This window comes from Poecilia reticulata, chromosome 2, assembly GCF_904066995.2.
Source record: "Poecilia reticulata chromosome 2, P_reticulata-male-v2, whole genome shotgun sequence".
NCBI classification, from domain to species: Eukaryota; Metazoa; Chordata; class Actinopteri; order Cyprinodontiformes; family Poeciliidae; genus Poecilia; species Poecilia reticulata.
Genome location: NC_088831.1, coordinates 25,085,189 through 25,101,693, shown reverse-complemented (window position 1 = coordinate 25,101,693; position 16,505 = coordinate 25,085,189). Strand labels below are relative to the sequence as shown.

General features: G+C 47.5%; 1 protein-coding gene across 3 annotated transcripts in view; it reads right to left on the bottom strand.

The window, feature by feature from the left end:
- bcor (BCL6 corepressor) overlaps positions 1 to 10,820 on the bottom strand; it is a 47,632-nt gene extending 36,812 nt beyond the window's left edge. For 2 of the 3 annotated variants that reach the window (XM_008433875.3, XM_008433883.3), the window contains exons 1-2: positions 10,666 to 10,820; positions 9,528 to 9,616 (exon numbers count right to left, since the gene is read on the bottom strand). In XM_008433875.3, coding sequence (XP_008432097.2) covers positions 9,528 to 9,616; positions 10,666 to 10,721 — 145 coding nt within the window. In that variant the 5' untranslated portion in view covers positions 10,722 to 10,820. Of the gene's footprint in view, positions 1 to 4,539; positions 5,610 to 9,527; positions 9,617 to 10,665 lie in introns of those variants that run through there. The other variant, XM_008433891.3, reaches the window with a different exon arrangement.
- Between the last annotated feature and the right edge of the window lie 5,685 nt (positions 10,821 to 16,505).

The following is a 16,505-nucleotide window of genomic DNA, read 5'->3' as shown; positions in this document are numbered from 1 at the left end:
GATTGTACAGAATCAGCCTTCTTCCATCTCCACCACAAACCCAAACCCTAAATCCTTTAGACCCTGTGAGGTGGGGGGGGGGGGGGGGGGTCAGGACGATCTAAAGAGATCGCTCTGACAGCAAAGATTAAACGCTGTCCAACTGGCAGAAACGTGGCACAGAGATTAAAGGTTTGAGTTTTTCTTAATGAATTCAGGCAATAAAACCTGAATTCATCTTAAGGCTTTTGTTTTAACGCATTCATAACGGAGGGGGCGGGGGGGAGGGGGGGTGACAACAAAATCCATGCGCGTCTGTATTTTCTGATCTGAAAATGCCACAGAGCCGCTGTGTTCGTGAATAATGCGCTCTGGCTCCCTGCTCCCAGTGCGGTGGGTGAAAACAGCAGCGCTGGGGGCCCCGACACATCTCTGCGGGGAAGTGACCCGTGCGCTCCAGACCTCGTCGAAACAAAAAGCTTTGTGGAGCGCCGAGGGAGGGAGGGAGGGAAGAGGAGGGAGATTGAGGGCTTTGTGTGGGGGAGGAAGGAAGGAGGGAGAAAGGGGGTGGGGGGGGGAGGTTCTCCTGTTTCATCGCCAAGTCCCGGGAGGCCAACACGGAGCATAGCTTCAATCAAACCGTGACGTCTCCTCCGGGAGCAGCGCAGCGCCTGGAAAACCGATCTCACCGCGGCTCTCTGTCGCGCCTCAGCTTTTGTTCACACGCATCTCGACTCGGCAGCGCGGTGCAGCGCAGCGCCGGCAGCGACGAGACTGTTGTTTTATATCCAAGCGTGAGTGAAGGAGAAGAGAGAAGCACGGCAACAATAAAAAAAAAAAAGAGAGAGAAAAAAAACAAGCCTCCTAACTCCGTCTGGATATAAAACAGAACATCGGTTGTTCTTTTAAACTAATTTATCCCCCCCCCCCCCACCCGCAAACCCCCCCACCTCCCGCCCACCCATTCTAACACAATGGGTTTGATAAGCACAACGCCGTTCCGTGATTGTATCGACGCACTCTCCCCGTGCGTAATTTTCCCCCCGCCGTGGTTCCTATTGATCCCAGATTAGAAAAAACGGGGACAAACAGGAGGCTAATGGGTTTAGAATGGAGGCGGTGTGGTTGTTCCCATTCTCTTTAACGCAGCAGGTCCTCACGGAGCACCACGCTGACACAACCACTGTCACACATCACTCACCATGACAATGAGCCCTCCCTCCCACACCCAGCAGCAGGAGCCGAGCTGGAGCTGCCTTCAGGTGATTTTTTTTCTCTCTCCCCCCTCAACCATGCAAATTCAACAAGCTGCTGGAAACTGCGTCCTCCCTTTTCTGAAATTCCCCCAAATCCATTAAGACGAGCTACCATGAAGCTAAACTTTGTGGATGCCGACAGGTGAGTGCGATCTGTGAGGATTCCCTGTCATCCAAATTAGAACCAAATGAAACCTGACAAACGTATATCTGGGTAATCAAAGTCACCGTTTATGGCAGGGGTTGGTATAGAGCTCCCCGAACGCGTGAAAGGGGAGAGAAATAAAATACTATAGAAAGTAAAAACAGCCCTCCCCGTGTGTGCGCCAACACCTGGAGAACAGATCAGTCCCCGCACCTACTTTCACAGCGCGCTCAGTGGAAAAATGACGCGCAAAACAGTCCGACGGGGCCGCGCTAAAAATAAACTCGGCCCACACAAAATGTGAAGAGTTGTGCTTTGGGGCGTCCACAGCGTGAGCCCGTGTGAGTTGTTTTTTTTTTTTATTATAATTTATTTATTTATTTAAGGTTTGCTCAAATGGAAGGTGATCGAAGACGCGCTTTATCTCGCGGAAAACCGATAATTGGGTGGCTTCACGCAAATCAACCAGAGTTCAAATTAAAGTGTACAACTTCGGAATGAAGGATGTTCTTTGTTTTGCCACAACATTTCAGGGTTCCCAGGTGACGTTCACATCGCCAGTTAAACACACAGTCGGGTGGCGTACTCTATTTCCAATAACAAAACAGAGTGTGTGATAAAAGCATGGATTTCTAAGCCGGGGTTGCACGAAATGCAAGGAACTTTAAAAGCGAAATGATGGGGGGGGAGAGACTAAGAACCTAATTTCGATTTAGGTCTATCTGGGCCGATGACGTCACGTGAGGTACAGGAGGTGAGCTGGAAGGAAAGCGGTAAACATCAGGGCGGACTGGAAAACAGATTTCAACATAGGATTTGAGACAAGATCTTTTCCGGTCTGTCCCTCCTCCCCCCAGGCTCCTGAAAATCATCTCTTTGTTTCATTGCTGCCAACGTTTCCTGAAATTCAAACGTGCGGGGTACAAGTACACACCCCTGATGGGGGAATTTGGTTAAAAACGGGCAAACGAAGTAGGACAAATCGGGAAAAAAAAAAAAACTGTTGTACCTAAAGGGATATCATCAGGGGCACGTTTTGTATGTTTTAACTTGATTAAAAACCGATTTACATCTAAAATAAATAGAAAGGTCAGGTGGTGGCACGTTCAGGTGACGAACAAAGTCTACAGTTGATAGATTTTTACTGAAAAGTCTGGGTTGGTAGGTTTAAGACCGCGGTTTAATCCGAACACAACAAAGCTCTCTTTCTGCATCAAAGCCCACTGAAGTAGCCTCCACCCCCCACTAGTTAATCCCCCACCGAGCCCCCTCCACCACCACCTACCCCCCTCCTCTCTGCTCCTTGGAAACGTCCCATAAACTCGAGGTCCTGATCCTGTTCCTCCAATCTGTTGGCACGTTATATGCGCGATGTTCTATACAGCCTATACGGTCTGATCTGCGCGGATTGGCCGCCGGGAAGGATGAAGAGGTATTTCTGTCGCTGCTAAAATCAGTCAGCGAGCTGAAGTCAGCCAATATGGGAGCGCATCGATCTCCCTGAGAGGAGAGGAGAGCAGAGCGTCCCCTTAATTATTGGACCGGGACTCCGATCCTAAAAGAGAAATTAAAAAAAAAAAAAGATCCCCTGCTTAACGGTATCGTCGGAAAGCAGTCTGCGTAGCCTGCAGATGAGCTTTAAACTCTCAGTTTGGAACGCATCCAACAAGCCCTGCGGCTCTTATTTCAATTAAACTGCAACTTCAGGCTGCAAGATGCGCTCCACGGCGACAGAAAAAAAAGGATAATTTAAAACGAGACTGGTGTGGAAACAACGCGAAACTCACCAAGCAATTAGGGAAATTATAGTGGCAGTGATAAATGGCTGTTTGGAAAGTAGGTTGTTTGGATATAAAGAGAAAGAGGAACCGCGCATCGGAGCTTCGGGGATCCTGTGGAGAATGTGGGGTTGTGGTGTGTGTGTGTGTTTGGGGGTGGGGGGGGGGGGGGGGGGGGGGGGTCCATTAATCCTCCCGCCGGGCGAGATTGCGTGCGGGAAAGGAGGAGAAGAGAAACAACACGCTGCAGCGCAAAGTCAGACCCGAGAACACCTGCGAGACACGCTGAGAGGAAAGAGGGGGGGGGGGGGTGGCACGCAGCCAGAGCGGTTTCCATCAACTTATATAGACAGGAAGGTGAGCGGTCCACAACCACACACGCCTCACACTACCTCTGGGACTGATGAGGGTCCGATCTGTCCAAACAAAGCCCCCCTCCCCCCTCTACCCCTTTTAACCTCATCCCCCCAACCCCCCAACACCTCCACGCCGTGCGGTGACAGCAGCAGCGGCAGCGGGGGCAGCAGAGGCAGCAGGGGCAGCAGGGTTGCACACGCCGCGGGGGATGCCCTCCAACTGAACCGGACTGTCTCATCGGAGCGGCGCTCGCGCTGCCTTTCGTACAGGGCGAGGCTGGATTCCTGTAACCTTGTTTAGCGCAGAAGCTCCGTGTGCGCGCACGAGCACTCGCACCAGCCCCTCACAGGCAGACTCTCTCTCTCTCTCTCTCTCTCTCTCTCACACACACACACACACACACACACACACACACACACACACACACACACACACACACACACACACACACGCACACACAACGGGGTGCGAAAAGCCCGAGCAGGCACCGCCGCCACCAACACCAACCAAGGACGGCGCCACTTTCAAGTTCGCTAATCTCTGGGACGTCCTTCTCACCTCCGTCCGGCTGACAGGACGCTGGGAGCGCAGGCTGTGTGTGTGTGTGTGTGTGTGTGTGTGTGTGTGTGTGTGTGTGTGTGCGCGCGCGCGCGTGCGCGCGCGTTGTTTATCAACCACATGCCGCTGCCCCGCCGAAACGCACAAAGACCACCCTATGCGCTATTCTTAGAAGTGGTCCGATCCGCTCCCACAGTCCCTGCGCACATCATCGCGATCAGCAGCCAGTCTGGGCTTTTTTGTCTTGTTTTGTTTTATTTTTTCTTCCCATGAAAATCACACTGAAGCATGTAAAACAGCCAAAACCGTTACGGGCACAATTATAAAAAAAATTTTAAAAAGAGCGGAGCACGTTTTTTGTTTTTTCTTTCTTTCTTTTTTCCGGAGCTCCGGAAAAAAGGGGGATTTCACACATGGTGATGGGGAAATAAAACACATTCAGATTAGTCTTTTGTTTTCGGCTCACCTGTTTAAATGTTGCAAGTTCCGTAGAGTTCGATTCAAGTCTTTTGTCCAGTTTCTTTTTTCCCCAGTGCGTGGACGTTTACGTAGACTGGCCCCCGGTTACGGTCCTGTCTGCTGGAGACAGACGATCCCGGCCAGGCGGAGGAAAAATAAAGAAAAAAAAAGTATCTAACAGGTTATCCACTTGTCACGAAACGAGGCAAATCTTATTAATAAACCCCTCAATGTGTGTTCTATTGTCTACAGCCGACTCTCATCCTTTACTCTCTATTTCAAGCGGACTTTTTAGGAGCTTCCATAGAGCTACAAAAAGATCCTGCGCCGAAACAGAGCGACGGAGGGGGAAATCCTAAAAGAAAAAAAAAATCCACAAAAGAGGATCCGACCAGTCAGAAAGAAAGAAAAACTGTTCGGTCCGAGCCGCTCAGAGGATACAGGTGGTGAGGTGAGGTTGGCGGAGAAATTAAATCAGCTCGTCCGTACCTCGCAGCAGCGCCATGTTGGGTCTGAACGGAGCACGCCGTGCTCGGAAAAAGCCCCTTTTCCTCCCGCTTTGCGTCGCTGCGCTCCGCTCCGCGCGTCCCCCACCCTCCCTGCTTCCAACAGCGGAATCCGTGCGACAAGAAGGCAGCTTCGGAGAGAATCTATCCCGAGTAGTTTCTCTTTTCTCTTTCCACTTCTTCTTCTCCTTCTGTTTCTTGCTCCGATTCTCTTTTCGCTTCTAGAGTCGCAGAGAACAGCCCGTGTCGGGAGCCCCTCGGTTCGCACCGAGGACGCACACAGAGCTGTGTGATTACGGGGAGTGCCGCGCACACACACACACGCACGCACGCACGCACACACACAAACAGACACACACAGACACACACACACACGGAAAGAAAGAGAGAGGGAGAGAGAGAGAGAGAGCGAGAAAGAGCGAGAGAGAATGGATGAACGCTGCCGAGACTGAGCGACTCGCTTCCACTCCCACTCGCGCAGACTCTACCCAGAAGGCCAGTCGGGAGACCGCAATTACCATAAGCCTCCAGCGCACGGCACTGGCTGCGCGCGCACACGGAGACACACACAAACACTCGCTCCGAGAGAAGCACACACACCTAGAAGGCTCCGCTGAAAGTCCTAAAGAGCGCTCGGCTGGGTTTAAACACACATTAGGTGGCAAATGAGGCACGTGGATAGTCTGATAGAAAATAGAACCTAAATATGAAAGACGACGTGAGATTAGAAAGCAGCGTCAAATCTCGGTGGGTTTTTTTTTCTACGTTAGAATAATTTCTTTTTTTCTTTCTTTTTTTTTTGGCTATGTGACAAATATATCTGGCCCGTGATTGTATGGAGCTCCAAGCAGAATTTAGTTTGGGGGTCCCTAATCTCAATTCACACACCAGCCCCGTCTAAGCTAATTAGGACGTCATCGACATGTTAATTAATTCCGGTAATTGAATTTAAAAAGTGAAATTAATATACGATATAGATTCGCTGCAGAAATACAAATTCCCTCCCAAAATGCAGTTTCTCAGAAAATGTAGATTACACCAATAACAATATGATTAAAAAGAAAACAAAAAGAAGTGCGAAGATTTGACCTGTATGTTTAAAAAACTGGCTTTTCATCATATCGTACTCTATCCAATCCTTCCCACCATATGGATGGAAAGTTTAGTGAAAGGAAAAAAAATGTGGTAGACAATAGTGAACAAGCATTTAGAGCATTTGGAAGTGAGAGCCATTAAAGAATGAATGACAAAGTTTCAAACTGTTGGACTGGAGCTGGACCTGGACCTTCCATGTCCTGAATCAGAGACAATGTGCCAAGAATCTCACCCGGACCGAGGTGAGGAAAGGACCGGACTGCCGCTCAGTGGACCAAAGTCCTCTTTTTCAGATGAAAGTAGGTTTTGCATTTCATTTGAATTTAATTTGAAATCAATGTCAAGAACGAGCGGAGCGCCACCGACTCTGGGCTGCTTGAGTTCCAGCCGTGTCAAAATGTCCCGGTCTTGTTGTTGACCGGAACATTTTAGAGCGCTTCGTGCCTCCCGCTGCTGACAAGTGTTACGGAGATGCTGATTTTATTTTTCCAGTAGAACTTGGCACCTGCCAGAAGTACTAGTACCTGCTATATTTGGCTACGGTGTCGCTGTGCTCGAGTGAGCAGCACTCACTGCTCTGACCTAACTCCTAACAGAGAATCTATGGACTTACTGTCAGGAGGAAGGTGAGAGGCACCAGAGCCAACAACGCAGATGACCGGATGGCCGCCATCATTAAATGCCTCGGCAACAGGCCGATCACGTCCACGCTGCGCAGCACCGACGCAGTAATTCATGGAAAAATGCTGCTTGAAGACAGTGGACAGAACATTGCTGTTTTATCGATGTAGACTGACATTCCTTTATTTCGATATATTTTTTATTGTTTTCATGTAATATCCTAAATTCCCGAAATCTGAATTTTGGATTTTTGTTAGGTTTATAGACAATAATCATCTAGATTAACTGGAAATATATCACTCGGTATAGAATGAAGCTATATAACGTTCACATTTTAAACTGATTAACCAAAAAGCTCTATATTGTAATAAATCAGGACACAATAAAAACTAATTGTGAAAATAAGGTTATTTCTTCTACTGGCGATTGTGTCTGGATTATTATTATTGATTAGTTAGCAGTTACACAGCACACACACAGCTGAAAGGTTTAAACTAGCAACATTCTGATCGCTCAATAAGAAAATATGTAAAAAGGAATGTTAAGTTTTAAGCTCGATACATGAGAACTCGGGTGCTCTTGGTTGCCCCCTGAAGGGCTGGAGGACATAAGCAGCAGATTCGTTCACGTGTGCCTCAGGCTGGCTCTGTATATTCCACAAATTAGTGAAATTTCTTTACAGTCTAAGTAAATAGAACAAAATGTTTTTTGTATTTATCAGAACCTCAATCAGCATCACAACAGAACTACTTAATGCCATCACAGATTTGAACCATTCTCCACATTCAACCTTTTCAGCTGACACTTAGGGAATATATTTCAAATCAATTTCTGTTTACTTCTCTCGTTTTTTTTTTTTCTTTCAAGCCTAAAGATATCTCTGTGAAACACTAGAGACACAGAGAGAGCGCGGGGGACAGAGGGAGGGTGAGGCAGCTCAAGGCTGGGGCACATCTGTTAAAGCTCCCATGTCAAGCAAAGGAGGAGGAGGCTATGAATATCAAGCCTGAGGTGTGTGCATCATGTGCCTGCGTGTGTATGTATGCGTGTGTGTGTGTGTGTGTGTTGGAGAAATTGAGGGGTGACTGGTCCGGGGGAGATTGGCGGGGTGGACATGAAAAAAGAGAAAGAAATAAAAGAAAGAAAGACGGCCGACAGACAGACAGACATTGGAGGCAGACAGAAGCAGAGTAGGAGTAAGAAGGAGCCTTGGCAATGGAAGGTCTGGCTGTATTTGCCGCAGCTGTTGAAAGTGGGAGTTAAACCAGACAGTCATACACAAATAAACACAAAGCTCGTAGAGCACTCGCATATGGATGCGTTTAAAAAAGCTAAGCTCATCTTGAAGGCCAAGTTGTCCAGAAGTTTGGATTAGGAGGCCGGTGGAAGTGGAGCTCAGGGCTTCCTCTCTCAGTGGAAAGGTAGCAGGATGGGCGTCCGCCTGCATCCAGAACAAAAGCTCCGCTTTTTTTCTTCCCGTCTACTCCTCCTCCCCACCGCCCCGACATCAACCTCCACTCCGCAGAAAAACAGCACTGAGATTCTGACACACACAGATTTAAAGCAAAAACTCTCTAAAACCTAAACAAATCCAGGGTGAATTAGCGGGCATGTTTGCTCAGCTCAGCTCCACCCTCTCCTCACCTTTCATCAAGTGAGAGTCGCTCACTTTGACCACAGCTGCTAAACCACAACATAGAGAGGGGATGGGGGGGGGAGTTATGGTCAACGTGCCTACAAAGGGCGTCGTTAAAGGAAAAACTGAAATCCACTCCCATTAGCCTTACCGGATTATTCAAACTCTTTGAACTTTTGCACATTTTTTTTCTGTGATACAACATCTCTGAACCTGTGACCTTTTGCTATTGTGGTGTTCAGTTTTATTCGGCCCCACTGCGTCAAAGGGGTTTTAAAGTCACATTTTCATGCAATTTCAGTTGCAGCTTTGTGGGGGATGCCGCCATGCAGATCTAGAAACTGGATATTTTTTAATGGTTCTGTTCTGCAAAACGGCTCAAATGAAGTCAGACTGTGATAGTTTCTGAGATCAAAGCCGCAGATTCTCACAAGAGACAATATTCATATTCCTTGATCTAATCCATTTCATTATTTGGAGTTGTTGTCCGACTTGAAGGAGAAGCTCCATCCTCAAGTCCCAACTCTTTTAAGGCTTTTTGTAAGTTTCCTTCCAGTCCTGCCATGTATTAAGCATCTCTGTCTCTGCTAAAGAAAAGCACTGCCACAGCATGATGCTGCCAACACTCTCATGGTGAATCATTTTCTTCCCACCTCCGCCATTTTGTGCTGTTTGTTGTGTTGATCTACCACATAAATCCCAGTAAAATATATTGAAGTTTGTGACTAGAATATGAAAACGTTCCCAACAGTTAAAGATATTTCAATACTTTTCCAGGTCACGTTCATCAGGTTAGCAGCTGAACTTTTAATAGACTACACACACATTTAATTATTAATAACCATACATATCCAGGCAATATCTGTTCAGAAACACTACTAACTTTTTGTTTGCAACATTTTTCATTTGCATTTCTGTTTCAGGCAAAAGAAAAGCCTGAATTGGTGAGCTTGACTCCTCGCTTTGATCAAGATACTCAGTTCTGCTTTCAGCGTGACGTTAGCTCTGGTGAATCCAGTGAAAACCCCCTGCTGCGTAAATACGTTTGCGCAGCAGGGGTTCCCACTATAGAGGAATCGGTGGGGTGGACGGGGAACAAAACCCAAACTAAGACAGAAAACTGTTCATAGACAATACCTGAAAAAAGCTGTGATGGCGTCAAATCACCCTGCAAAGTCCTCTGCTGCTGCACCAAAGACAAACAGTAAAGACGGCTCCTGTTCCCTCTGTAAAAAAAAATAAAATAAATTGGATTCAGTGATTGGAAATTCATGAGAAGTTCCTTTACCCAAGACAAGGCCAGGAAGAAACAATAGTGAATGGCCCTGATATTCTATTTTATTTTATTTTTTCTTAACCTAAGGCCCCGAGGCAACACCGAATTAAAATCAGATGCAATTCTCGAGTGGAAATCCTCGCACGGACAAGGGGATAATCCAGAGAGCCATTGTCAGTCAACACCGTTCATTGTTGAGAGCGAAAAATACAAGTTTGAACCCAACCACAAAGGAAAAAGGAAACCCATGTTAACAAGATCAAGAAACGCTGCACTCTCTGAACCTAAATTATTTTGATTCAGACCGAGGCAAAGCGGCAACAAGCTGGGCGCGATTAGCCAACATTTGAAATTCATTTTTGTAAAAGACAGGGAAATTTTTTTTTGTTTGTTTTTTTGTTTTAGGTTTAAACGAGACCAGACTATCAGCACACATGCCCAGTGTTCTTATTACGGCACATGCTATGGGTAAAACCTGTACTTATTAGAGCGTTAACAGAATGTATCTTCTTAAGGCCACTTCGTATATGTATTACATATGCTAAAGATTCTGGCGTTAAAACAAAGCAGTATCGACTCAAAGAAACAAAAGACCAAAAAAAAGTAGGAGCTAAACGCTTTTTAGCTCAACAAACCTGAAACTGGAGCATCTTAAACACTTTACTGTAATTCTTTATGTTTCTGCACAATGGCAGATAGATTGAATAAGCACTCAGGAGTTATTTTGGTGTAAACGTTTTTCAGTATAAGACTATAACTTTACATATCCGTACGTTAGCTCAACCCTGCAGCTCTGCATGTGCCACTTGTACCGTCGGTCTGTGTTGCAATAAATGCATCCAAATCAAACATGTCTCCCTCAAGTCCATTTTATTATATATGAAAACAACAACAACAATTTAATCCCAAGCTGAAAGTCCACCAAAAGAGGCTTTCTCACAAGTAACTTACTGAAAACAGCCTTGAGCGGTTCAAACAAAATTCCTGCTAATGACCCACCTATAATCATGCGGAAAGGTCAGAGAGGTGTTGGAAAAAGAAGTTGCAGCACACATCAGGCTTTTTCCTCATTTCTCTCCCCTTTTCGCTCAGCCTCCAAGGGCGCTGAAGCCAGACGGCCCTTCCCATCACTCACGGAAAACTGGATTAAGATGAATATTGCTCCCAGAAACCAAGGGGCAAAACAGATTTCTGGCGAAAAAAGCACACCGGCGTAGTTTCAGAATAAAAAAAAAACACACACACACATTTTCTGAGAGTGTCTAAGGGAGGGGAAATTAGGGGAGGAAAGAGGGGCACAGAAACAGGCAGGAGAACCCGACCAGACTTCTTTTTTCTTTTTCTTTTCATTTTTTTTAATGATCGTGCTGCACTTTTTTTTTCTTTTTTTCTTTTTGGCTGTGTGTGAACTTTGCGGTTAGAAAAGCCAGACCCTGAACAGCATGTGGCTCTGAAAACGCTTACACTGGATACCGGTGACTGAGAAACGTGTTTAAAAGCAGGGATCCCGTCCTCTTGCTGCCATTGTGTGTCGATGATTCATACATAAAGCCGTGTGTGTGTGTGTGTGTGTGTGTGTGTGCGTGTGCGTGTATATGCGCGTGTGTGCGTAAAAACCAAAACATGTGTCAACACAGACTCACACTCTAATACTGAAAGATTCCCCAAACCCTTTCTGTCTCGAGCTCAGTCAGTCTGAAAGGAGAGCACCTTTGAACACCAATGTTTTCTCAACCAGACTTTGACTGAGCCTTTCTCACACACATAGATATACTTTCATCTAAAGCACTCCTTCGTCGCACTAGCCGCATGTTGATAGTTGTTGTTGAACCACTTCACATGAACAGATTCTGCTCCAGAATTACTCTGTATTTACCCGTTTTCACAGCATGATGCTTCCACCACCGTGTTTCACAATGGTGAAGGTGTGATCAGAGTGATGTGAAGTGTTAGGTTTCCAATGCTTCAGTTCTACACTGGCCTCAACTGATTAGCATACCCGTGTTTTTTTCTTTTAAATTCTTTTTTTTTAAATATAATTATTGACTAAAAATCCACCCCCACATCATGCTGCTGTCACCACCAAATTTCGCGCATCTCAACTCTTACCGGGGAATTTGTCTGTGAAGAAAAGCAGTCGCACAGCATGATACTACCATTACTGTTTTTTTTTTTTTTTTTGGTTTTGTTTTTTTGGTTTTGTTTTTTGTTTTTTTTTAAACGGCGCGAATCGCCTTCACACGTGCTTAAAATCGAGGATCCAGTTTCCTCGCTTTCATTGTCCTGTCAGCGTGAACACACACAAACCCCGCTGACAGACACTCAGCGATCCAGCCATCTGCTGCTGCATTCAAACGCTTCAGCAGAAGTCTGGCAAACCCACACGCTCGCATGGCAAGTTCAAAAACGCAAACAGGCGCGCGCACCTTCAGTGCACGTTTCGTCAGATATGCTTAAAACAGAGACAAAACCGCACAGCCCCGACTGACTCACGTTTAGAGGAAAAAAAATATGGGCTGCCTGCCAACACACAAGCGAGCACAGAGCACACACACACTCAGCGCGCGCGCACGCACACACACACACACATAAAGAGTCGCTCGGTCGGCAGGCTCAGATTGCAGGAAGCTCTTTGCACGCAGCTCAGTCCACAGCAGCCGGTACTAATCAGCACAATCCACCTGCAGATCGTTATGGATCGCTTACTGCAACTCACACACAGAAACTTGCCCGAACACACTCAGGCACGTCCAGATGCGCGGGCATGTGCGCAATCAATAGATTTATGGCTTGCAGAACACATTCTTAAAAGACCAAAAAAAAAAAAAAAAGACAAAAAAAAAAAAAAAACTGCGCACTCGCTCTTCTTCTGCTGTTTTGTTCACCTTAATGAGGCGCGTTGGATTAAAGGTAGTTCGGAGTGACTTCCTGTTATTTCAGATTTTTAATGTATTAATGAAAGAACGGGCTTGAAATCGCTGTGATAGGAGCTGCTGGAGCAATAGCAACACACACACACACACGCGCGCGCGCGGTTCCGCGCCCCCACCGGTGTTGTAGGGCTAACCGGTTCCCCACAGGCGCGCCACGCTGCGTTAGCGCGGCCTCACCGGGGATAATTACAGCCTGGCTCGGCAGGGCGAGCGTGGCTCCGAGCCAAACGCCGCCGCTCGCGAGAAGAGACTCGGAGAGAAAGAGAGAAAGAGAGAGAGAGAGAGAGATGGAGAGCCTCCAATAATTGGAGCACTGAGAGGAGCGGACCTGCATAGATCAAGCCCGGATCAATAAGGCTGCTAAATTCATCGATGCGATCAATCAGCGAGGGTGTGTGTGTGTGTGTGTGTGTGTGTGTATGTGTGTGTGTGAGACCGTGACATAAACTAACCAAGGCGATCAGTCACACTTGTCTTATTCCGACCTTGCAGGGGGGAGTGGAGGGGGAGGGGGGGTAAGGGGGGTGGGGGGGATCATAAACGCGCAGGGCAGAAACACCGAACAGCGGCGTCGGTTTTCATTAGAGGATAAAGATGAAAACCTTCAAACGAAGCTTATCTGAGAGGAAGGAGAAGCGGCGGCGGCTCTCAGCGCAGCACAAGAAAGACTGCCCCCCCCTCCCTCCCTCTCCCCCTCCTCCTCCCGTTTCCCCCCCTCCTCCACCTCTTTCCCCTCCTTCTCTCTCGTCTGTCGGCCTCTGTCGAGTTCCGCTCATAACCTCGCCACCCACCCTCCCACTTCCCCGCCTCTCCCTGCTTTCCGCTGCTGGCAGGGAAGCGCGCACACACACACACACACACACACACACACACACACACACACACACACACACACACACACACACACACACACACACACACACAGAGACACGCAGACACACCAGACAGAGAGAGGGACACACACACACACACACACACACACACCTCTTTATAGCTTCTCTCGCTCCGCCACGCACACACAAGCATGCGCCCAACGACACACACACACACACACACACACACACACACACACACACACACACACACACACACATTCGCTGCAATGACACACATGCAGGCAGCGTCAATAAAAAGCCCAGCGCTGTGAGAGGCCGCCGGCACTCCACTCCCCCCTCCCCCTCCTCCTGCCACTGCGATTAGCGGAGGCTGGCTGGCTGGGGAGAGGCGCCCCTCTGTTATCTGGGGCGGTGGCAGGCTGTGTGTCTGTGTGTGTGTGTGTCTGTGTATGTGTTGGGAGAGAGGCTAGCTAGAGAAAGAGATTAATTTAACCCTTTCGGGGGCGGATCGGAGCGCTGAAAGAGCCGCTGCGCTGCTGCGCTCTGGCAGAAAAACAGCCGCGCTGGGGAAACACAGGGACAGAAAAACACGACGCGCGCTGAAAGCCTGCGCCTGGAAATTTGGGGAGGGGACGGGGGCATTATTCCACACACGTGCGCGGACGTTTGCTGGCTTTTAGCTTTATAGTCCGAGTATATATATTTTAGTTGAAATATTCCGAAATATTAATTGTGCGCAAGAAAAGGAAAAGGCCACGCTGTCCTTTTCAGGATCGGTTTAGCTGACAGAAAAAAAAACAGCTTTTCCATATGTGATCCGTATTTTGCAATGATTTAAACTTAGATTTAATGAAGTGCAACGCAGCAGCGTGTTCTGTCCTTCAACAGGTAGCATCCGCCAGACAAAGGCGCCATAATTCACTGCTGTTTTTTTTTTTTCCCTCACAAAACGAATAGACTATTCCTGGTGTTTTTTTTATTTTTTTTGCACGGAAATCTTTTAGTTGCTACTTTGGAACCGATGTTTCACACTCATCCCAACTCAGAATGTGGGGTCCCGCTGATTGCAGCACAACACAAAACTCAAGGTCACCGTCAAAACGGAAAGAGAAGGAGAAATGTGCAAGTGTTTAAGTCGCGTATGAAATGAAAGCACATAGTTTAAATTAATGGTCATCATCGTGTTCTACACGCCCATTAAGGCAAACAGCTACCGCTAAGCTTTAATCAACACGAATTAGCTGCCAAAGCGGCGATGAAACGACGCCAGAGAGCCACGAACAAGTAATGATGGAATAAAACGGGAGTTTAAAGAGTTCCTGCTGCTACGTGGGACGGAATGAATGCTGGTCATTCCACCCCGATTCGCTCTTTTGCAGGTTTGGTCTTTCCGGCCCCGGTCACCATTCTTTTAGAGCCTCTTGCAGGTTTTCGTCTGCCTTTTATTACCTTTTATTCAGCTCCATCCGTTTCTCTCCCTATTAGCACTGAACAGCGACCCCACGGCATGACGCTGCCACCGCCATATATCGAGATGCTGCGTTTAGTGTTGTGCAGTGTTTGTTTTCGGCTACAGATGGCAACGTACCAGGTATATAAAGTCTCAAAAGGCTAATAACGCTAGTTGCCCGAAATCTTTGTGTGACTAAAAGAAGCATTTTAATTGTTTTTTTCTTCTTCTTTAAACAATATAAACGGAAACAGATTGAATATTTAATAGTTGAAACTTTTAAATGCTTTCCAGTCAACATTAAACCGATTCTGAATATTTTATAAGCAACAACGTAGGACGCATTGGACTACTATGGCTACCGAGTCGGGCCTGCAACAACGGAAGGGAGGCAGGTTTAGAAGGGGTAAGATGGGCTTTACCCTCCCCCACCACCACCCCGCCTGTAAATATACTGCGGGGCTGTCGGTGGAAGCAGCGCAGAGGAGGCCTCCCCCTCCACCTCCCTCCTTCTCTCTCTCTCTCCCCGCCCGGAGGTGACTGAGCTCCGGCTTGTTTTTCAGTGTCCGGACCGCCGCCGCTGCTGCTGTCGCCTCTTCTCTCCGTGTCTGTGCGTCACAGCTAGGTCATGGCCGGACTCCAACAATGGCTCCGGTTTCTGGAGCTACGAGCGCGCGCGCACATACACACCAACATAACGCACGCGCGCTCACACATTAAGGGCAGGCCGGCTCCGTGGAGCACACAAACACAGATCTGACAAATGATAGGGTGGCGAGGCGAGGCGAGGCGAGCTAATAGTAGGCAGCGCGCCTGCCGACATGCCCGTGGGCCGCGGGTGTTAAATTGTATCCAATTACGGCGCATGCGACGTTAAGACAGGGGGGGGTGGGGAGGGGGAATAATAATTCCTCCTGCGTGACAGCGAGATTCGCTTATTTCACGTGAGCTGTATATACATGGGGGGTTTATGGGGAGGTGGGATCGACATGTTCAAGAAGAGCTCCGTGTGTGCTGCGCATGGAGGCACAAGCCTGTTTTTTCTTTTTTTCCTGGAGGACATGGCGCACAATTTCCATTAATCAAAATCCTGTTAGCCATATATGGAGACACGCGCGGGCCAGTCGGGTCCCACTCATAATTAATGTCCAATATTTAAGCAGCCAGCCTCGGTCCTAAAAGATGTCTTCAAGCGCACACACGGCAGACATAGCGCCCTCGAGCCACAAATTTCACACTGTGTGCCTGGTTTCCATCTTCGAATACAAATTTGAAAAATGTAGCATGTCTTTGAATTAAGCCCCGTTTTAATACAGATTAAATCCCCGGCTTTTACGTTATATGCAAAATATGTGGCATAAAACTAAGCATCAGCCTCAACATCCATGCCCACTGCAAGACATGACGGTGGCGGCATCGTGCTGTGGGTACGAATTAAGTGGGGAAGTTAAATGCTTAATGAAGGTTTAATGAATCAGTGTGGAAGCTGATCAGAGAAAAACTGGAAGAAAACCTGCAAAGGGTTGTATCTTTCTTAATTCTGATACCCCTAAATAAAATCCAGTACAGTAATTCATAGGTGTGTAAAAAAACCCAAAAAAAACAATTGTAGCTGCCAAG